Source organism: Podarcis raffonei, chromosome 9, assembly GCF_027172205.1.
Source record: "Podarcis raffonei isolate rPodRaf1 chromosome 9, rPodRaf1.pri, whole genome shotgun sequence".
Lineage (NCBI taxonomy): Eukaryota > Metazoa > Chordata > Lepidosauria > Squamata > Lacertidae > Podarcis > Podarcis raffonei.
Genome location: NC_070610.1, coordinates 45,382,228 through 45,406,068, shown reverse-complemented (window position 1 = coordinate 45,406,068; position 23,841 = coordinate 45,382,228). Strand labels below are relative to the sequence as shown.

General features: G+C 45.0%; 1 protein-coding gene across 1 annotated transcript in view; it reads right to left on the bottom strand.

The window, feature by feature from the left end:
- MGAT4D (MGAT4 family member D) overlaps window positions 1-22,770 on the bottom strand; it is a 42,597-nt gene extending 19,827 nt beyond the window's left edge. The window contains exons 1-4 of the mRNA XM_053403314.1: window positions 22,672-22,770; window positions 10,373-10,534; window positions 7,170-7,310; window positions 4,057-4,190 (exon numbers count right to left, since the gene is read on the bottom strand). Coding sequence (XP_053259289.1) covers window positions 4,057-4,190; window positions 7,170-7,310; window positions 10,373-10,534; window positions 22,672-22,762 — 528 coding nt within the window. The 5' untranslated portion in view covers window positions 22,763-22,770. The remainder of the gene's footprint in view (window positions 1-4,056; window positions 4,191-7,169; window positions 7,311-10,372; window positions 10,535-22,671) is intronic.
- Between the last annotated feature and the right edge of the window lie 1,071 nt (window positions 22,771-23,841).

Here is a 23,841-nt window from a genome sequence, read left to right as displayed (position 1 = left end):
GACACAGCAAAATTAATTTTATTATATGAATATTAAAAATTAAATAGAAAAAAGTTGCTGCACACTTGTTTATATTATATAGAAGGATTAAGATGTCTGTGCTTTTCCTCATAATTATATGCAGAAGTATTATTGCTTTTAGAAAAAATCTATCACTCTTACCTTGCAGCAATGAACTATAGCCTACTGATTTGTTCTCAATAATGGAAATGCAGCTGAGTTAATCACAAACTCACACACACCCCAAACATTTGGTGAGAAAATTCACCCAAACAGTTTCCTTGCCTCAGGACATCCATTACAGAGAACTTCCAACAGTTTATTCCAAGTGTTTCCAAACTGTTGCATTTATATGCGAAATTGTAGCAACCAAGTTACAGCACATTCCCACAACATAACCAGACAGGGTTTTTTTTTATGGCATTGCTCTAGGAGTTCTAAAGCTTGCTAGGAACACATTCTATACCTCTGGTACATTTATGCATTAATGCATGGGTAGGCAGACTAAGGCCCGGGGGCTGGATCCGGCCCAATCGCATTCTAAATCCAGCCCGCAGGTGGTCCGGGAATCAGCGTGTTTTTACATGAGTAGAATGTGTGCTTTTATTTAAAATGCATCTCGGGGGTATTTCTGGGGCATAGGAATTCGTTCATTCCCCCCCCCCCAATATAGTCTAGCCCCCCACAAGGTCTGAGGGACAGTGGACTGGCCCCTGCTGAAAAAGTTTGCTGACCCCTGTTAATGCTATCAGGAATACCCATAAAATATTCAAATATTAAAGTCATGATGATGCACTATTGTGAGAAATATTGAACTCTTGTATGCAGTATTTGATCTTTTAGGGCAATCACACAGTATGTCCACAGTAAAAAGATAAAGGTAAAGTACCCCTGAATGGTTAAGTCCAGTCAAACGTGACTATGGGGTTGCAGCACTCATCTTGCTTTCAGGCCGAGGGAGCCGGCATTTGTCCACAGACAGTTTTCCGGGTCGTGTGACCAGCATGACTAAACTGCCTCTGGCTCATGGAAGACCGTGTCGCGTGCCAGAGCGCACGGAAATGCCGTTTACCTTCCCACCACAGTGGTACCTATTTATCTGCTTGCACTGGCATGCTTTCGAACTGCTAGGTTGGCAGGAGCTGGGACAGAGCAACGATAGCTCACCTCATCGCAGGGATTCGAACCGCCAACCTTCCGATCAGCAAGCCCACAGTATCTTGTGCTATATATGCAGTAAGACTACTTATGTAGTTTTGGAAAGATTACCACCATAGGTTTGCAACATTAATATATGTGAGAACGTGTCCTTTGTTTGCAGGTGCTGCCTATGAAAACCATCATTTCGGCAGACTCCGCCTGGGCTTTATCTCCATCTACATTATACACTGATTAAAGACTATCAGCATAATGTTGTTCCAGAAACTGCAAGGTTTCTTCCCATTTCAAGCTCCTACCTATTGCATTGTCCATTTAAAGCCATTGAGCTTTTCCTACTTTAGAACTCTGCATTCTAAACCAGAACTGCAGGATTAGCAAGTCAGAGCTCTAGCACTGAAACCTGCATTATTTGGGTGCTTTTTGTTTTTTGCTTTTGTTTTTTGCTGTTTTAAAAAAGGGATATCTGCAGGCCAGTTATTGCATAGCAGCTCACAGTAGATGACCTTCAGTATGAAACATGGTAGATGCCTCAGTAGGAAACAGCAATGCAATGGGAAATAAGAGACGGGAGATAAATCTATTCTAAAAGAACTAAATGTAAGGATGAGAACCTTTGGCCCTCCATGGTTTGTGGCCTCCAACTCTCAGGCATTATGACCAATGGACAAGGATGAGGAGGGCTGTGGTCTGCAATATCTAGAGAACCACAGATTCTACATCTTTGGTTTACCACAAATGACTTCTGCTGTGACCTATCTAAACAACAGGTTTAGATGGTAAATGTGGAGCAGGCAGGATTTGAACTCTCTCACTCCAGAAAGCAGCACCCAAACCACACAGCTCCTTGAATACAGGCTCATGATGGGTCATTTAATATTGCCTAGACCATGACACATGCATCATATCCAGAAATCCCTCCCAATGTGGAGCCTCATCTCAGTGCAACAGTCCAGGTTCAGCAGACCCAAGTGTTGAAGTTTTTTTAATGTTGCATAAAATGGTATATAATTGTAATGGTGTTGCATTTTAAGTTCCTGTGAAAAATGTGTGAACACATGGTGAAGGCTTGCATTGTTTCCATTGCAAAGATAGGGTGGACTAGGATTTATGACTGAGTCGTGGGTCTCTGGATGGAATTTTTGAATGTTTACTTATGTTAATGAACATTACAGTACAAGGGGTGCAAGGGGCTTCAACTCCCCTCAATATTTTGAAGCAGGGGCCCCAGTCCCCCTCAGTATCGAGGGGGCTGACATCCCTCACCGCTGGGTGCCCTCTGCATGCCCCAGCCCCTGCCCCTCACTCGTCCCAGCCCCCTCCCAGCTCCTCGGTTCCCAGACAGGGGCAGGGGCACTCAAAGGGCACCTAGCAGCAGTGGCGGATGTCAAGCCCCTCAATACTTGGGGGGCTGGGGCCCTTCTTCAAAGTATTAAGGGGGCTGAAGCCCCTTGCGCCCCCTATACCCACCACCCCTGTTCCGAGAGAGTACAAGCATCGTAGGCACTTCCAACTATCTTTACCCTTGGTTCTTTATTGTTTTCCACAGCGAAGTGCTCCTTTGCATCAACCTGCTCATCAACAGAATTTCATTCAGGGCTAGTGCAAGGCATTTTCCCACCTGAGCCAAGGTGGATGAGCTGTCACTGCTTCCCCATGCACTGATCTCCTATTGCTGCTTCTTCCCCATGCACTGATCTCCTATTGCTGCGTCTGTTCACAACATCATTATTAGGAGCACCTATGTGGCTTCTAGCTTCGTAAGGAATAGGTGCTGAGCCAGAGGTCATGGCTGGTTGGGTGGTGGTGGTGGCGGCAGCAGCAGTAACATTGGTGGGTGGGTAGAGACCAGAAGTCTCAGAAGGCAGGCCAAAGGACCCTGATCCACCACCATGCCACCTGAGACAAGAGACCAGCGACGCGGACTTATAAAAAATATTGGGGGGGCCCGGGAAAGCTCATGAATAATAAATAAGCTCATGAATATGCAAATAAAGTGGCGCCGCCTCCTCGTGAGCGAATAGGGGAGAGCGTGCTGCGCCTATTAATCAGCTCCAAAGGAAATTGGGTGGAGCTTTTGCTCGGGAGGGAGGGCAGGAGGCATGCAGCCCGCCCCCCCTGTGCATTTTGGGCTGGGGGAGGGGCGGCGATGGCGCTCTGCTGGAGGGGCGCCGGAGATTATTGGGGGGGCGGAGCCCCCCCAAACGAATTTTTGAGGGGGCTCGGGCCCCCTCAAGCCCCATGGAGTCGGCGCCTATGCAAGAGACTCACGTTGACTAACAGGTGGATTCACCCTGATTGCTTCGAATGCGCCCACAGATTTCCACATGAAGAAGAGTGTTGCAGCCCCATGACTGGCTCCTGAATTAATCAAAGCAGTGCCTTTGTTTCCTCGTTGGGTCAAGACCTAGCTGTTTTCTCTGGTCTTTATGGGTAATGCTCAATATAGTGATCTGCTTGCTGACTTTAGTTTGCCATTGCTTAGAATGATAGAATCTTGACATGCGGTCTCCCATCCAATTTGAAACCATACCGGTCCCTGCTTAGCTTTCCAAATGTGCTAGCGGTTTTATTGCTGCTATTCATTGTAGTTCAATATATATCTGACAAATCGTCATTTTAGATTGAATGTATCCACCCCTTGAGATCAGCTGGCAGAGTGCAAGTTGTAAGTAAGTAAGTAAGTAAGTAAGTAAGTAAGTAAGTAAATAAAATTCTCTAATGTTGCAAAGGGATAGAAGGGATTCTGGACAGTGGATCCCAACATACGTGGGCCAGGACTGATGAGAGTTGGTGCTCCATGACATCTGCAGGGCCACAGATTCCCCACCTCTTATAGACAAACACAGACTGCTGCATTTTCTTTCCATAAACACAAATCATTTCAAGCTAACTTACCTCTGCTACAAAGATAATTATCATACAATGCTTCTTCTGATCTTCAGACAATCCACTTAAAAGGGATTGCAGTGTGTCCATCAAATAGCTTTCCTTTTCTCTTCGCACTGTTGGAACACCTATTACTATGGCCACTAACGTCAAAAAAAGGGGACTTAGTTGGACAATTTTTTAAATCAGTACAATAAAAAATCATTTTAATTTTCATAATGACACAACTACATATATTACTAACGTGATACTATTAGCGTCCTTAGGCGCAGAAATCAGAAGTGAGTTTAAACCGGTAAGAATAGAAATGCATATTCTACGTTGGTCATAATCTAAAACTAAGTTAGATTTTCTAACTTTGTGTTTGAGTGTGGTTTTAAGTTTTGAATCCAGGTCCTCCTTTTTTGGGAAATGTTGTGCATTCTCCACTAGCTGTCCATTTTATTAAGCTCGTTCCCTTAATTTTTGACTTCCCTTTAATATGGACAAATTAACCCCCTTATTAACCCCCTTGATAAGGAGGATCTGTAATATTTTATAGCTAGCAGTGGTAACTCATATGCTGGTGGCGGAAGCATCACAGCAAGAACATAAGGACACCCTGCTATATCAGGCCAATGGCCCACCTAGTCCAGCTTCCAGTTCTCACAGTGACCACCCAAATACCCGTGGGAAACCCACAAGCAGAAACTGAGCACAAGAGCACTGTGCCCTCCTGTGGTTCCCTGCAAGTGGTATTGAGAAGCATACAGCCTCTGACTAATGTTAGGAACATAGGAAGCTGCCTTATGCTGAGTCAGACCATTCACCCATCTAGCTCAGTATTTCTATACTGAGCGGCAGTGGCACTGCAGGGTTTCAGGCAGAAATCTCTCCAAGTCCTACCTGGAGATGCTGGGGATTGACCCTGGGTTCTTCTGCATGCAAGGCGGATGTTCTGCCACTGGGATACGGCCCTTCACCTACTACTCCACTAACAACTGGGCAGAATTCTAAAGCAGCTTTGTGCAGAGCTGTCAAATACAAGCCTTTTACAAAGAATAGCACAGAGCAGACTCCCTGGAAAAGACCCTGATGTTCGGAAAGATGGAGCGCACAAGGAGAAGGGGACAACAGAGGACAGATGGTTGGACAGTGTTCTCGAAGCTACCAACATGAGTTTGACCAAACTGCCGGAGGCAGTGGAAGACAGGAGGGCCTGGCGTGCTCTGGTCCATGGGGTCACGAAGAGGAGGACACAACTAAACAACAACAACAACAACAACAACAAGCACAGAGCAGTAGAACTACTGTGAGGGCAAAATGAGATAACAATGCACAAAAGGTGCATGTGAGAGAGACTTGAAGCCTGAGAAGACAGACCAAAAGAAGGGCCTATCTTCTGTATACTAAACAGAAGCAGCAAGAGAAAAATGCAATAGTCAAAAAGTTGCCTATTGTGCTTTCCTCCTCCTGCCAAGGTTTTACAAAGCTTGGAAATTCCGCAACTACCCCCTGGACAAACCTTGGATAACTTTTAAAAAGTGGCACTTTTACATTGTCTCTCTTCTCATTCTCTTTCCACCCCAGTCTCCAAGCAGTGTGATGGTCTAGGGGTTCAGTTACTTACCCAGATTTCCTGTTTCCTTTAGAAATGAGGCCCAGCAGAGAATGTGGAGTTCCTTATGATTTGTAGTTTATTTACACGTATATACAACTATGATGGAGGGGTTCAAAGCATTACACTCCAACAATGTACCATCTCTCCAGGGGCAGATTTTTGGTCTTTCAAATTTCAGCAGTGCCCTGTGCAAGACCGACATTTGGTCTCTCTCTCCCCCCGCCCCGCCTTCTGTTCTGCTCAAGTCACTACTTCATAGTTGCGAAGCTCTGCGGCGCCCCCTACACACAGCTCCAATCATGCTGCCCTAAATCTGCCTCTGGTCTCTCCCACTACTGCAGCCTCCGATTCAAAACAGGCTGCCCATATTGTGCTCTGCCCCCGCTCTCCAGCTTGCTGTGTTTAACAGACTGCAACCTCTTTTTCCTAAGTCACATCGCCACCACTCAAATCCTAAATTTAACGCTGCTTTTTCTTTGCTCACTCTCACTCTGTGGAAGGAGGGGCTCCACACCTTTGCTGTCTGGCACAGCTAATGCCTTCTTTATGGTTTTCTTAATGGTGCTTCCCTTTCCCTTTGTCCTTTTTTTCCTGAGCCCAGAAAACTGGCTTGGCCTGTATTTATTGACACTGGTAAAATCGACATCTGGCAGCCCATCTTAATTCTCCAATTAAACTCCAACACCCACTAGACTCTGGAATTTAAGGGAGGATCTGGCACCCAGGAATTTAGAAGCAATGAGGCGCCCGCAAACTCATAACAAATATGATTCTAGGAATATATTACAAAAACTGTATACACCCTGAGTTCCCTGGTGAAAGGTCATGATATAAACGTAATTATAACCACTGGTCTGGATCCAGCCTCATCCTTTCATGAACAGAAGCATTTCTTCTGTTTGCAGACGGTCCAGTGGAGGCTCCTGCTAGAGCAGCCTTTCTCAACCTGTGGGTCCCCAGATGTTGTTGAACCACAACTCGCATCACCCCTAGCTAGCAAGGCCAGAGCTCAGGGATGATGGGAGTTGTAGTCCAACAACATCTGGGGACCCACAGGTTGAGAACCGCTGTGTTAGAGGAAGGGGAAAGGTGATACCCCTGTCTCCCTGCACACCCAGCATCACCTCTTATGGAGTTCAGGAGCAGCTACAGGAGGAAGGAGGATTTGGCAAAAATTGTGCACACCCCTTCTTCCACTTGGTGTATCATGTGTGCAGAGTTTTCTGCTCACTAGAAATCTGGATACAACCCACTATTTCCCACAAATGCTAGTCACTATGCAGCCCAGCAGATCACTACAGTTTCATCCCCCCACCATTGAAAGCAGTAGTGGAGGAATTTGCTATGGTGGGGCAGAGCCCCATTTGCCCATATGGACCAACCTCCACTGGCAGAGGGAGGCAGATAGGCACACCCACCATATCCTAACTCTTTCCAGAAGGCAGTTCTAATCTGGAGTTTAGGGTTGTTCTCCAAATACAAACAAACAAACAAGCAAGCAAGCAAGCAAACATATTCTCACCCCCAGTCCTTCCTTGTCCAATTACAACATTTGGATAAATACCATCTTCATGCTCCTGGAGATGAGGCAGATAGTAATGGATATTTGAAAGATGTATAGGGAGCTTGTTGGCGAGACTCAACACGTTCAACTTCGTAGAGTCTTAAAACAAAAGGAAAGAAGAGCTTTGGAAGTCAACATCGAAACACTTAAATAACTGCCTAAAATGCCAGCATGCTCAGAGTACTAAGATAACATCATGGCTGATAGCATACCAATAGGTCCAAACTGCACGCTTTAAAAGCATGCAGCTTTATGGTGTAGCATTATGGCATAAGGCCACTATTCTGAAGCAGGCCTCTCCCACCCACCCCCTCCAATGTTAAGCTTAAGAATGCCATGCACCTTCTGCTCACATCTCATGCATTGGCTATTGACTGGAGCTTACAATTGGGTCTCCCAGGCTATGGGCTTAGGAGAAGTCCTTTACAATTTATCACATATACATATTACTCATACAGTGGTACCTCGGGTTACAGACACTTCAGGTTACAGATGCTTCAGGTTACAGACTCCGCTAACCCAGAAATAGTACCTTGGGTTAAGAACTTTGCTTCAGGATGAGAACAGAAATCGTGCAGCGGTGGTGCGGCAGCAGCAGGAGGCCTCATTAGCTAAAGTGGTGCTTCAGGTTAAGAACAGTTTCAGGTTAAGAACGGACCTCCAGAATGAATTAAGTTCTTAACCCAAGGTACTACTGTACTGTGAAACAACTCATTTTGCAGCATGATAAAGATTTTACCAGGGACACAGAGTAAATATCATTGAACTCTGTGAGATTTACTTCTGAGTGTACAGGCTTTGTAAATTATTTCATGAGTTAGATATGACATTTATTTTTAAAGTCAGACCATGGATGTAGCCAGGGGGACAGGGGGCAGCTGCCCCCTCCTAAATCAACCAAATCAATAAAAATACTTAACTGAGGTTCTGCCCCCCCCCAACATAAATCCTGGCTACATCCATGAGTCAGTGAGTGTTGCCTTTCATCCAGTCATTGCAAAACAGTGCACAAAACCAATATATAGTGTCTCTCCCTAGGTTCTTCTGGAGATAAATTCTGGTGTCAAAGTTTGGCTAAAGGGGAAACACATTAAGGGAGCTTTACACAATTTAAGTTATAGGTGGCAAGAAGGTTCCATGCTCCTGAGTCCTTGTTCCTGTTTTTGCAGCTTAATTCAGACTTCTCTGTCCCAAAATCATTTTTTCTGTCATTTTGGCAATTCTCTGTGAGAGAGTCAGTGTGGTGTAGTAGCTGAACGGTTGAACAAGGGAGACCAAGGTTAAAATCCACACTCAGCCATGAAGCTGAGTGACTTTGGGGCAGTCACTGCCTCTCCTCAACTTAACCTATGCAACAATAACCGATGCGATCAAATAAAAACAAATAAACAGATAGCACTGCCTATTAAAGTTAGGAAAGGACTCACCGGCAAGAAATCTAGTAAAATTCCCTTATTGAGTTCTGGTGATAAATTGCTGGTTAAAACACAGGACAGAAATGACCAATGGTATGCGTTGACCTAAGGCTGATATTTATTGCATGTGGGTTCGTTGTGACAACACAGCTACTGGAGGTTGTGTCATTTTAAAGATAGAAAGCCTGGAGCCAGGCCTGTGCAGAGCTTCTCTGAGGCCTGGGGTGGAAGTCTTGTTAGAATGAAGTTATAAACTCAAACAAAAAAGCAGCCGGTCCCTGGCAGAGACCCCCAGCCAGCTTAGCCCTCCGAGTCCTGGGGCAAGTGTACCTGGCTGCCCCCGCCTCTGCATGGGTCTGCCTGGAACATTAATATTTTTTAAGATAAGGGTTAGGTCAGAAGAGGACTAATAGAGTCAGAAGTACTGCTAGACACTCTCCTAACATAGCTGATGGCAAAGTTAACAGGTACGTCCCTTAGGGAGGGAGCTGGATATTCCTTAGACTTCTGAATGGGGCAAAAGTAGAGCTTCCATAACCTTAACTAAGGGTGATGTATAATCTGGTTCTGTCTGTGTGGTTGAAATGTGAAAGTGAGACAGATTGGCGAGACACAGAGAATCACTGAGAGCTGATCTGATCTGGGGCAGTGGATCTGGCTGTCTTCTGGAGACTTCACTTATTCTCAACCTGTAGATTTGTAAATAAACTCCTCATTTTAAAATGCTGTAAGCCTCTAGAAACTTCTTTCCAAAGTAAACTGGTAGGCGCTACACTCTAGAATGTCTTGTGGCTCTGAAAAATTCAGTCAAGCATTACAGTATATACTGTACAACCTTTCCCTTATATAAAATTTTGTGAATGCAACAATATTTTCTTTCAGACTTTGAGGGGGAAAAGACACTTTGCTGGATGGGGTGGGGGTAGATCACCACATTCTCTTTCCCAGACATACCCAAATAATTTATAAGAGGCTATCATTTAATTGAAAATTAGCTGGTTTTGACCTATAAAGCCTTAAGCAGCTCAAGACCGCAGTACCTCAAAGACCACTTCTCTCCATAGGAACCTACCCTGACCCTGAGATCACCCTCTGAGGCCCTTCTTTGTGTGCCTCCTCCACAAGAGGTCCAGAGTGTGGCAACACGATAGTGGGCCTTTTCTGCAGTGGCTCCCTGTTTGTGGAATGCTCTCCCCGGAGAGGTTCAGCTGGCGCCTTCATTACGCACGTTTGGACACAAGGTGAAAATGTTCTTCTTCAACCTGGTTAACATCCAACACCCTTTTAAATGTGCTATGGGAGGGGGTGAGGTGGGATTATTAGTTTGTTTTTATTATATATTTTGTGTTCTTTTAATCTTGTATTTTTATGTTGTGAACCACCCTGAGTTCTATGGATGAAGGGTGGCATACAAATTTAATAAATAATATCTATCTTGTAGTTTCTTATAAAATACTGCATTTTGATGTGTCTCCTCCACAAACCAGCTTTGATCAGAAATGAGAAAAAGAATTATTGAGCTGTGTTTTCAGCTGGTGTGTACACAGCCTTATTCTCTGCTTTCTTGGATTTCCCTTATGCCTTCTGTTCCCCACCTCTGGGTCTTTCTGACTTCCCACTGCCCAGCATCGCATCACATGCTCCCATTAAAATCCACAGACCTCCATTAAGATCCATGTTTCCTTTCTGAGAAAGTAATGACTTCACAAGTTGTTAAAAAACCCCAAAAAAACCCTCAACACAAACCTGTAAAATTTCCGGAAGTGCTGGCTAGCTCACCAATGAATTGCTTGATTTCATTTAGGACACTGTTCAGCTCTTGGGATCTTTTTTTGTTTTCCTTTTCAGCAAAGAAGAGTCTTTGGCGAAGTTCCAAAAGCTGTCTTTGGTTCAAATCTAAAACACTTCCTGCAATGGTAAAGGCAAATTATCTTCTTCGGAAGGAAGTAAAAGAAGGGTTTCCTTAAGTAAAAGAAGGGTTAAACCCTTTCAGACTGATCATTCATTCACAGAAGGAAGAGTGGAAAATACACACCCTTTTTTTAATCCTTTGTGCATTTATGGATTTATACATAAATGCACTTATTATTTTAAGCAATGTGTAAACATAAACTAATCTTCACAAAGCTCACTCCTCCTCTCCAACCTCCCATAAATCTGGATTACTGACCATGCCTTTCCTCACCAACACATAGTCAGACTATAGATTAATGAGTCTATTGTGATTTATGCCTCCCACAAGTGCCTTACAATGAACCTGTTAAACACTGCTATTACAAAAGCCTGCTGATCATTTAACATCATGTAGCTGAATTCCATGCAGGTTTTGACCTGAGGAAACTTAACTAACTGGTAGTGGAATTTCTAATTTACAGCAGTAGAATGAGGTCGAATTCAGAGCTTGCTTTTCAGTAGCGCTAACGGAACAGTATACACACATCCAAAACAGCCTGTCTTCCAGGGGTGGCTTTTAAATATTGTATAGCACTTATTGAATTAATGTATAATTAATGCGCTGTATAAGTGTTTACTAATCGAAGCAAGTCCCTGATCTGCCCATGTCCCCATGGTTACCAGAGCCATCAAGTAAGTAGAAAACAGTGACAGGGCACTACTTTTAGGGTGCACATTGTTGCTTCTTCAGCCCCAGTAACTGAACACCCTCAGTCAACAATATATTTTACATAGCTCTTTGGGAATAATGACACTTCCTGTTTCTTTCCCACTTCTGAAGCCCCCATATCAACAAGAGGGATAAGAAGCAGCTGTTGCACTTGCCACAAGTGAGCAAGAGTTATTATCCAAATGAGAAAGGAACTCAGGAGAACTGGAATTTTTAAAGCGGGGTGTGTGGATATCCAACATAGCGTCTTGTTCCAACTCAAACAGCGTCAACAAAAGTACTTCCTTCTACCAAGCTAGCATTGAACTGACTATACAAAACAGGTGAGCTACCCAGCTCAGCAGCACTTGATTTCTGCTTACGCAACCATTTTACAATCTTGTGTGCATTTACAATGAGTGATAGGTCCACTTCCATTTATTACTGCTTATGTGTGCAAAGTTACTGTCTACATCACCTTATATAATAAAAGCTTGTTAAGGACTATGCCTCCAGTTGTTTTCCTGTTCAGATGGGAATTTGACATATGCAAAGTGTACAGACGTCTGGCCTTTGATTTCATTATCAAATCTGAAGGTGGAGGCTGTACATAAAAATACTAGGTGAGGCCTTTGGGCAACAACATCATTATGTGAAGCTCCTGCAGCTGTGGGAATATTGTTGTTGTGTTAATAGTTCTTGTATATACCTGGAGAGAGAAAAAATATGCACCTATGTTCTATATATAGATCTACTAATGGCTAACAGCAATTCTCTGTTGGAGGAATGCAATTTTAAGGAAGAATATAACCAGACATATTTCAAAAGAAAAACCTTACAATGTTTTGGACAATCTTCCTGAGCATTTATGTCAAAAAGATGTTTTATCACACACACACAATATAATAAAAACACTCAGTGTAGAAAAAAATCACCCGTGCACACATGGAAGTATGAGAAGTGCTGCAGAACAGTCAGCATGGATAACCTTCTACAGCTATGTTCTACACAGTGCTTTTCTCCTCAGGAGCTGAGGAAGTCCCTATTCAAAACAAATCTCCCAGCCATGATGAAAAAAATTATGATAGTTTAAGTGTGAGAGGTGTACAACTAGGCGGGGGCACCAGACAACAGTTGAGAAAGGCCAGAACATCACAGTCAAAAATGCAAGTGTAAAAGACAGAGTATTTATACACTAATACTAGAAGCCTCTGAGTCAAGATGGGTGAACTGGAGTGCTTGGCCTTAGAGAACAAGATTGATATAACAGAAACCTGGTAGAATGGAGAGAGCCTGCAGGACTCTGCTTATACATTTTAATGTTACCTATGTTCGTTGATTCCACTGAGGGGATCAGACCCTGTGTGAGCAGAATGCTGTCCAGTCTGGACACTGTACCATGGCGTCCGGATTGGAATGTATGGCTGGTGTCTCCCAGGTTTTGCTCACCCCAAATGTCGTAGAGACCCCTGTTTTTTAGCATTTTTAGTAACTTGTAAGAGTCCCTAGTTGTTAGGGGTTTCCTTCAGAGGAAGGTTGCCCATGGGATTGTAGGGTGAATGTCTTTCAGGGATATACCTTTCATATTTAGGTTGAGGTCCCCTCCTAGGATTGCTTCCCCCTCAGAGAAGGAGAGGAACTTGTTTAGTGTCTTCTGGAAGAATTCTAGTTGTTTCGAGTTTGGGGCATATATGGAGCCGATTGTCAGTTTAATTTTGCCATCTAGTGTCCCTTTAGCAAAAACGAATCTGCCTTTTTTGTCCTTTAGGACTGTTGTGGCAGTGAAGTTCAGGTCTCTACTGAGTATTATAGCTCGTGCAGCCCATTGTTGACTGAAGTGGGGGTCACTCAGGAGTTTTCTCCCTTTGGGTGGGTTGTGTATTTCATGTAAGAAGGTGATGTGTGGTTTCATGGTGTTTATGTATGAGGGGATGCGTTTTCTTTTTATGGGGTTTCCCGGCCCCCTCAGATTTAATGTAATTGCTTTTAGGCTAGCCATCTTGCTTATCTATTATGTAGGGTGATTCCTTGCCAACTCGTCCAGGTTGTCCTGTGTCTCCCACTTTGTGTTGTTTAACTAACCAGTGGGGTTGCGCTGACCTAGCGTGTGGTGGGTGGGGGATTAGTGGGATTAGGATCAGATTTGGGTTAAAGAGTGGGGGATAGATTATAGAGAGTATCCTATATGTAGTCATATAGGTGTTTGTTAGGGGTATTTTGGGCCAGCCATCCTCCCTGTCGTTTGCGATAGGGGGTGGTCAGTGAGACGGTGTTAAGTGTCTTTGTGACGCCAGTGTCAGGTATAGGGTTCATAAGCAGTGTTGCCAATGTTATTAGCAACATGTTGGTGTGGGGATGTGGGTGTTAGTATGCTCTGGTGCCACCATTGTGCTGATTGGGTGTCAGATTTTAGCCTGTTTGTGGGTTATTTTATCAAGGTTGGAGAAGTTGTTTTTCCTTAGTATAGAGTAGGGGGGTGCTGAAAGTGTGGGTTATGGGTTGTTGGGTGGTGGGGGATATGGTTTGAAGTCATCTGGACTGGCGTTGGGGTGGGGATCTCTGTGGAGATGCAGGGCTGGTGTTGATGGTGTTGGCTATATTTATGGCCTAGGGGGAGGGGGGGAGGGAGGGGGGAATCACCAGTCCTTCAATTTGATGTGTTTTCTGGGTGCTTCATTCAGCTGTGGTTGTTGTTGTTGTAGGGCTGTCCATCTGTGATGTGTTGGTTTGGTTGATCCTGGTCTGTTGTCTTGTGCTGTATGTTCAGTGGGATGTTTCTGTGCTTGGTGGTGGTTGGCTGTACTGGTTTGCATTGTTGTGTCGCTTCTGTTGCTTCTTTTTCCTCTTTACTGTCTTCCAATTGTTTGGTGGTGGTGTTGTTTCATCGTGGTGGTCACTTGTGACTGTCACTTGGTGGGTCTGTCGGTTGCCATTCCAGTGGAGGGTCAAGTTTGAGGTTCTTCAGTAGTTGCAGGGCTTCAGATATGTTGGCAGCTGTGTGTTGTGTTGGTTATTACTATAAGGCGGAAGGGGAAGCCCCATCAGTACTTGATCCCTGCTTGTTGGAGATGCTGGGTGCATGGGCGTAGGTTTTCCCTCCAATTTAGGGTGTCCTGAGATAAATCCTGTAAGGCCAATATGGGGTTGTCTCCGTATTGAAGGCTTGTTGTTGAGTTTCTGAGGTTGTTTCATACCTCTTCTTTCTTTTTGTAGTGTGTGAAGCATACAATGATGTCTCGTTGGGGGGGCGTTGGGTTTCGGCATAGGTTTTAGGGCTCTGTGAGCCCTCTCCAGGTCGTCTACCTCGAGTGTCAGGTTTGGGATTGTATTTTTCAGCCAGCATACAATTAGGTCTGCTGAGCTTTTCTCCTCCACTTTTTCAGAAAAGTTGCGGGAGCGGATGTTGCAGTGTCTACTACGGTCTTCAAGGTCTGCCTGTTTGATTTTCATGGCTGTATTTTCCATTTCTATTATTTCCAGGTGGCTTTCCAGTTTAGCCAATTTATTATTGACATGTGTGTTCTCCTCTCGGTACTTCTCTATTATTCTTTCTTGTATTTGGTTCTTGTTTTCTAGAGTTTCCACTTTGGAGGTCATGTCACTGAACGCTTTCAATAGTTCTCTTAGTCTCATTTTCACTTCCTTCAGTTCTTTTTTTGTTGCTGGGTCGTTGTCATCTTGGGGGGGTGTTGTGTTCTTGGTGCTGTTTGCCATCTCCCTGGTTGTTGTCATCGCAGTCTCGTTGGTGTTTTTGGTTTCAAATCTGCTTGGCATCCTCTTGGAGCTGGGTGTGTTGTGATTAGGAGTTGTGGTGGTGGTGGTTCCTGGGTGTTGCTGAGCTGTTAAGCTGAACAGGCATTGTTGACTGGTGGCTTTTACAGAGCGTCTGGATTAGGTGGTGATTAATGTCCCATCTGGGCTGTGCTTTAAGGGCTTCTCTGGGGTTCCCGCAGTCTCCTCAGCAGTGTTGCCGGGTGGGGTGGGGCAGTTGAGCAGACAGATGAGTAAGCCAACAGACAGACGGTTCACGTAAAGGGGTTGGTAGGCAGGGGTATGAGAGATTGGTGGGGTGAGGTCAGAGGGAGAGTGTATGTTTGGGGGGGCTATTTGTGGGTGCACCTGTGTGTACACGTCTGTGCACAGGTACTCACGAAAGGAGTATTGGGGTCCAGTCAAGGGTGGAGGGAGGGGTTAGGGGTTCGTAGTAAAGAATTAGGAATTTAAGGTTGGCAAGGGTGTGTTCAGGAGCAGAACCCAACAAAGCAATGTAGATGTTGAAGGTGAAAAAGGAGGGGAGGGAAAGGGGGAGAAGCAGGGGAGGGGAGGGATGGAAGTCAGAGTAAAGTAAAGAAGGGAGAGAGGAAAGGAGGGATGGAGAGAAAGAAAGAAAGAAAGAAAGGGGAGGAAGAGACAAAGAAAGATGAAAATGCTTGGTTGCAGTGGTGGTTCTAATTATAGTATGAGGTAAAAGACCCCTGGGGAGGGGGGATTGCTAATGAAAGTGTGTGGGGAGGTATGTGTATGTAGATTTTAGGGTTAGGAGGGTAAGAGGGACTAGAAAAGCAGACTAAATCAAAGAGGGAAAGCAGGGGGTGGGGAGGGGAGATGAGAGATCTGAAGATGTCGAAGTTGTGATGCCTGGCAGTAGTATTTGTATATCAAATGCCAAAGGTAAAAATAATGTAGAAATGAAAATATATAGAAAGCCCTCTTGAGAGGGGCAAATATAATACAATAATGTATCTTTGTGTGTGTGTGTGTGTGTGTGTGTGTGTGTTCGTGTATGTATGTGTTCTTTTAAAGAGAAGAAGGGGAAAAGGGGGAAAGGGGGAAGGAGGAAAGGAAAAGAAAGGAAAAGAAAAAGGGAGGGGGGAAGGGTACTAGTGGCAATAGCACTGATATGAGGGGGAATATTTTTATTTTATTTTAATTTTTAGAGGGGATGGTAATAGTTGCAGGACAATGGGGGGAAGGTAAGGCTCCCCCCTCAAAAACAAACAAACGAAGAAACTAAAGGGGGACTAAAAGGAAAAGAGGAATAATAATGATAGTAATAATAATAAAAAGGATTTTTTTGGGGGGGAGGTAATAATAATGATAAAAAAATAGTAATTGAAAAAAAGGTTCCCCCCTTTTTTCAAAAAATAGAAATGAGGGTAGAGAATTGGATAAAAATAATACGAAATACAGAAAATAGGGAAAATGTGTTAGAGAGGGGTAGATTGTCTGGTAAAAATAAAGTAAAAAATATTGGGAAGGATGGAAAGGGGGCAGCAGCAGCAGCAACAAAAAGTCCCCCTCTTTTTTGGAGGGGATGGAAAATGTGTTTTTAAGTAATATATGGATGTATTTTTAAAATGGTAGTAATAATAATTTAGTGAAAGGGCTGAAGACTTGGGGAAGGGGGAAGGGAAAAAAGGGGGGTTAAAATATATGAAGGGGAAGTTTTATGTATTAAAAAAATTAGAGGATAGAGTTAATGATATAATATAAAAAGTTGCTATATATGTTTTAAAAAAATAGAAGGAAAAAATAGTAAAAAACACATGCACACAAAAAGGAAATAAAAAATTGAAAATTGAAAAAGGTGAGGTCTTTTCCCAGCGGGTTTCCCTCTGGGCTTCAGCCTGCTTCTGGTGCGTTAGCCATCCCTCTCCTCCTTTTCCTCAGCTCTGCAGCAGCGACAGGGGTTTGCACAACCTTCCTCTTGCTTCCTCTGCCTGCTTTTTAGTCAATCCTTTTCTAACTAAATATCCTGTAATGATACCATATTAGAAGACTGCCTTTCTAGATAATCAGCTCTTCAACATGCAATGTCATTTTGTTTCCCCCCTCTCAAATCACCCTATTCAGTTTCACATAAGACTCTTAAGAGTAGCTCAAGATTATGTTTGTAGAAGATCTACTTTCACAAGGAGAAAAGCCGTAATAAAACATGTATTGTGTTTTGTGAATGCCTTATGTAGCACTTGTCAATTATTACGGATTTATTTGGGAGACTCATGAATTAGTTTAGTTTCCACACTGGCTCACTGCCATTCTATGGGGACAGATTCACCACTTGGAACATCAACCTACACTTGACGTGAGGGAGGCTAGATAAGAGACTGCTACCCAACGCTTTAGCTGTCTGTCTTGTTAGGCATTCTTGTGTACCACTTTTCAATACTACCCCAATTCTAAGCACATTTATGTGAAAGAAAAGCTAGTATGTTTGAATCTTATCAGTCTGATTTGCTTGTACGTCTACTTGGGACACACTGCAAACTGTGGTTTGAGTGGTATGCACAGATGGGGATTATATTTCTTAAAAAGTCAGGAAGACAAGCAGGAACAAAAAGCAACACACAAAGAAAGAACATGCAGTCTTTTTGTCTCATATTTGTTTAAAATGCCTATATCAACTTGACCCAAAATGTCACACGCAAGCTAGTTGGCTAGTGCTCCACAGTTAAGTATTTGTATTTACCGTATTTTTCGCTCTATAACACACACCCGACCATAACACGCACGTAGTTTTTAGAGGAGGAAAATCCGTAGGCATGCCACCCGTAGGCATTCCCTCCATAACACGCACAGACATTTCCCCTTACTTTGTAGGAGGAAAAAAGTGAGTGTTATGGTGCAAAAAATACGGTATATCTCCATTTGTTCTGCCTTCTATCTGCCTGGCACCCTCCTACATTCCAACTGAATTTCTGCTAGTTGTGTATGACAGAAATGCCTCTTGTTCATAATCTAAGGATTGGATGCCCCAATTTCTAAGAAATCCTACAATAATGGAACAGCTTTGCATTACACTGGGACCAGAGAGACACCACCATTCTGTCACTGAAACAGACACCATCTCCAACACATCCTTGGACTGGAAGGAAAGGGGAGGGGAACACACAACCAGAAAAACAAAATAAAAATGGTGCTGCAAGCCCTGCCAATGACAATCAAGCAGTGACTATGCCCACATACAGAGCATACTGCCCACATACAGAGGTACCCAATGAACACACAATGAAAGCCACGTACTGCTAGCACATGCATCCCTGCATTGCCGCATAAATAACACACATGATAATGCCACAGTGCCTCTGCTCTACCAGTACCATTGGCACAACCAGCCAAGACCCCACTACTGCAAGTCCCAGGAATCCCTACAGGCAACCTCCCTTAGGCTCCTGAAAACCACTGTTTTAGAAGCACAAGGAGAGGAGAGCCTATACAACATAATACACACATAGCTCCCTGGGCAGAGAGCCTGGAGAGATTGCATACAGAGCTCCTGAGATAAGGGTTCAAGACCCACCCTGGGAAGAAAATACTCTTTCCAGAAGCAGTCAAGGGGAGCGGCCAGGGCATGCAAGTGCAGCCACAGACACACTGAGAGCAGCAGCCTTCAGTGCCCCACTTACAAGGCATAGGATTGGCAGGCAGGAGATATCCTTAGTCAACCCTGTGAAGGAACAGCAAGGAGCATCCTGGACCCTGCTTGTCATAGGATTAACACAGAACATGGTGTGGGATGGATCCAGAACCCGGAGACGGGTTCGCGTCTCCGCTCCTCCACATGCAGCTGCTGGGTGACCTTGGGCCAGTCACACTTCTTTGAAGTCTCTCAGCCCCACTCACCTCACAGAGTGTTTGTTGTGGGGGAGGAAGGGAAAGGAGATTGTTAGCCGCTTTGAGACTCCTGAAGGGGAGTGAAAGGCGGGATATCAAATCCAAACTCTTCTTGTGGGAGAGTGACCGGGAAACACAGGGAAAGAATAGTGAGCAATTGTCAGCAGCTGGAACACACAGTCCTTGAACATAGATGCACAGTGGATGTTTGTGAGGCAGTGAGAGAGAAGGTAGATTGGTGCCACCTGGGTGCTCAGCCAGTGTCCATGCCACAGTCTCCTTCCTGTGGAGGGAGACACTGTAGTGATTATATATGTACTTCCTTTTTTATGGTTGTAGTGAAACACTGTTTGTAACAGCTCTTTAATTTGCTCCATGCATCCAAGCTGTGATATTGCAAGGCAGAAGCACTTGCGAGTGTTTAGCCAGCAGTGGCAATGGGTGCAATGGAGAGCCTGGCTTTTGGCAGCAGAGAACTTACCTGCATGAGCCTACATGGGCAAAGAGTGCTTCCCCTGTGTGATGAACACAAAGCTCCCCACTTCTGGGTTGGAAAGAATATTAAAGCAAAATAGTTTAGTCTAGACACAGATTCCCAGCTTTCACTGTTAAAACAACTGGGGTGGGGGGAGTTTCAAGCATTTGTAGAACCTAAGATACAAGGCAAAATGTACAGGCACTATTTTCCTCGTGTGAAAGTAACTAGCCTGATTCCACCTTTCAGTGATTTAGTCTCCCCCCCCCCCAAAAAAAATTAAGAAGTCTGCAGGTTGGTATGGAATTTTGTATTGGATGTCTGTGTCTTCCAAGGTGAGGTATCAATTAAGGTTATAGCGGAAAAATGTTAGCAATGTGCTCAATTTGCCACATGTGTTCCATGTGCAGGCAGTTTTGTGTCCTTTCTCCTTGTAAAGTTCAATGAGACTTAATCCCATGTATATATATTGCTGAATGTCCTAGAGTCACAAGTACAGTACCACAAGATTAGTCAATTTAAATCTCAGGGGCAAGAAATATATCGACTTTCACTTTGCAGTTAAGCCAATAATGTTAAAATCAAATAGAACTCTTTATCTCTCATTTACATAGAGTAGGACATAACATATTAGAACCTAACAATGATCTCATAAATCATGCTCACATGCTTGGTCACTACTGATATTCTCCAAATTTGTCTATTTAACTAAATTAAAAGCAGCATAACTTAAGAAAACATTCATACAATGGCTTGGATCCTAAGATAAGTTAACTTTAGGAAGTTCATGGAAATAATATTTCCCACCTCTTCCCTCCCCAGTGGCCACTTATGCCTCCGAAAAGTCTCTCCAGACAGTGGGGGCCCTCCTGAGCAATGTGGAATGGAGGCAGGGGAAGCTTCCTTCCATGAACTTCCTCAACTTACTTATCATAGAATCCAAGCCATACTATATATATCATTTTCTTTCCTCCTCCCTCCCTCCCTCCCTCCCTCCCTCTCTCTCTCTCTCTCTCTCTCACACACACACACACACACTCACACCCTCAGCTTTCACCTGGTAGCGACCATTCCAGGAAGCTTCCTCAGTTGGAGAGATGGGAAACCTGGCTCATTCCATCAGCTCTGGTGAAGGACCAGCTCTATCAGGTGTCTCCCATCCCTGAACCATTTTCATTCCAGCTGATCATTATAAGAACTATTTAACTTTAAGAACTGCCCCCCCAATTTGCTTTTCTGCCTCTTTCCTCCCCATCCTCTTTTCCGTTTGTGTTCTGTCTCCTAGATTGTAAGCCTGCAGACACCATCTTGTTTTAATTGATAACATGCAAGCTGCTCTGAGAGCCTTTTTGGCTGAAGAGTGGGGTACAAGTGCTTGTTGTTGGCATCCATCTGTCTCAAGGGACAATGGAGTGCACATCTGGGGTGAAGTCAAATTGCTGTGTTAGCAGCACCGAAGTGACCTCCTTGGGGCACAAGCCTGGGCAGTGTGTATGGAGATCCTGAGCTGCCCAGATGACAAGACAGCAATATCAAAAGCAATTACAATGTGAAAAACTGAAGTCTCTGAAAGTCTTTGGAAGTCCTTCAGTTTGTTAGTTTTGATGTTTTGAATTAGTCCATAAAGTTTTTCACATTGTAATTGTTTCTGGCCATCGTGTTGCTCTTGATATTGCTGGCTCATATTTTGCATCACAGGGGTTTGTTTGTTTACCAATGGTCCAGAAGGAGCCATAAAAGGCACCATCCAACTGTCTGAGGGACTCCACTGCAGATTTGTGTAGGGCTTACTTCTTAGGCTTTTTTCTTCTCCCAAAGATATCCCACAAGGCAGCAGAGGTTTAGGATCAGAGATGGGCTACCTCCCCAGAATGATGAGCCCCATCTGCCCCTCACTTCCCTCTACAACATGTGCAAAAACTGCCGCCTTCGACTTAACCATTGGACCCACTATTGGTCTTGTGCTCTCAATCCTTTACAGTCTGTCTTCACATGCAGGAGAAGTCTTTAACTCACCAAGGGTTTGAGACCCATCAGCTACCCTCATTTGGTTTAGCCCACCAGTCAAAGCCATTTCCTGGTGTGCGGATACTGATGCATGTTGACAGCTTCTAGGAGCCACAGGTGAGAACTGAGTGCAGGGTGGGGATCAAAGGTGGACAAAGTACCCCAGAAGGAGCACGACATGTTCCCCACCAGAGTTACTACCTCTTCCCTAACACCCCACACACCCCACGGTACAAGTGCAATAAATAAATAATTCCACTGAAGTTCATGGAGTGAATGGTAATAAGAGAAATCTATTACTATTCTTTTACCACCAAGTGGCAGTGGCACAGATACAAAAAGTAAATATCCTCAAATCCCACAAGCACTCTAATTTTAAAATATTTCTATAGAAGAGCCAATTTGAGTGATTATTCTGGGCATCAACCATCACTGTGCATGTAGCCAATGCAATGTCTCAACAATTAGTAATTAGCAGGAAAAGCTGTTTGGCACATCACTGTTCAGCCCCATTAGGGTGGCTTCAGTGGCATGCTAGTCATTTTTGTGTCTGCGATACATTCATTATTCTGGGCCACTACAACTTTCTGAATTTGGGTAAGGAGTAAAAAACACACCCACACATTCATAGCTGTCAACGTTTCCCTTTTTTAAAAAAGGGAAATTCCCTTATTCCGAATAGGATTCCTCGCAAGAAAAGGGAAAAGTTGACAGCTATGCACATTGCATCAAGTGTGATTAGTGACTGGCACGCATTTAAACAGCTGCGTTGTTGTCACAGCATTCAACGAGCGGGTTGTCCGCACAGGGTGTTTAGCTGAAGACATCAATTCAGCACATCAAAACCCACAAACCATGCAGCAAAGTTATGCAGCTCTCCGTGCTAATCTTACTTCGTCCATACGGCAGAGAAAATCGCTGGGACCCCGCAGATGGCACAACCCACAAAAGGAGTTCAGGACCTATAAGAGGCAAACGCCGTCCAGACGAACCCCCGGAGCCCGGAGAGCAGCGCCCGGCCGATCAGAGCCAACCGGGACCTGGGCTGCTGCTGGCGACGAGCGCGCACAGCCGCCGTCCGCGCAGGTGGCGGTTAGCGGGAGTTGGGAGCCGTGGCCCGGAGGCTGCGGAGCGCGCGGTCCCGCGGGGAGCCTCCAGGTGCGCCTCCTCAGCCCCTTTCCCTGGGAGAAGCGAGGCGCAGCAGTGCCGCCCGTCTCCTCCGAAGGGGGCCCTCTTCCCTCGTCTCTTTCCCGCCAACCAGCCAAGCCCTCCTCCTCCTACCCCAGGCCGGGCCGGGGCGCGCGCCAGCAGCAGACTTTCCTCCGCCCGCCTTTTCCCGCTTCTCACCTCCGCTCCCGCTCCGGGCGGCGTACCAGGCGAAGGAGAAGAGCGCGCTGAGGCACACAAACGTCAAGGCGCTGGTCAGACGGAGCCTCATTTCTCGGCCCCCCGAGGTCCTCGGCGGCGGTGGCGCCTCGAAGCGCTGCTCTGCCGGTCGCCTCACCGCCTTTGTTTGGTTTTGTGTAGCTGCGTCTCGCTGTCCCGCTCGCCCGCGGTGTTTTGCTTGACGCCCTGAGGCGACGGATGCTTTTTGTGTGTGTGTGTGGTCTTTGTTTGCTCCCCTCACGCTTCGTTGCCCCTCTGGGAAGAGTTATTATCTGGCGAAAGGCGCCTGGCCAAGTTCACAGGTGCGGGGATCCGATTCCGCACTTATCTCTCTCAGCCTTGGCTGCTGCTCCAGCAACGCAGGTCCAGCTCCTCCTCAGCTCTTCCTCGCGCCTTCAGGAACTTGTGGCGCAAGGCATCGACCATCTCTCTCTCACCCAAGAGCGACTGAAATGTTTCTGGCGCTTCCCCGGAGGGAATCGCTGGAGCCGCGAGCCCAATCAGGGAAGAGTCGTCGCCGCCGCCGCCCCTCCCTCCCGCTGTAATGTATAAGTCAACAACCTGTGCAACCTGCTTCGCTTCCTCGGAAACATTTGAATTGCAGACCCTGTGGGCAAGTGGCCAAAGTGAGAGGTTGAAGAGGAATAGGTCTGGCGCCTGAATTTTAAAAGGCAGCGATACCCGCCCTCATTCTTAGATGCAGTCGGGAGAACTTCGGCACATTTCTGTTCGAACGCGCGGAGTATTGTGACGTAGCAATTCCAGGGGTTCGCATGTTGACCCGGCCCACTGAAAGTTGCCATCAAAACTGCTGCAGCTCTAGCTATGGCACTTCTTTGGCCCAGTAAAGCATACCTTCTTGCGTCAGTGTTGTTTTTTTTAAGCGACTCTTTACAAATATGAATGGAAAAGTATCCCTTGTTCACTGATGCAACTTTTTCAGATATCTGTACTGCTGTTTGAATGTGGTTTCTATATCTCAAGTATTTTCAATATTGCTTTATGAAAATTGAGCAAGTCCTTCTTCACGGCAAGGTCAAGGTACAGAAGTCATAGGGAAATTAAAACCAGCATTGTGACCTTTCGGTCTCGGTGAAGGACCCAGAATTCTGCAAAGCCTAAAGAAGCAGA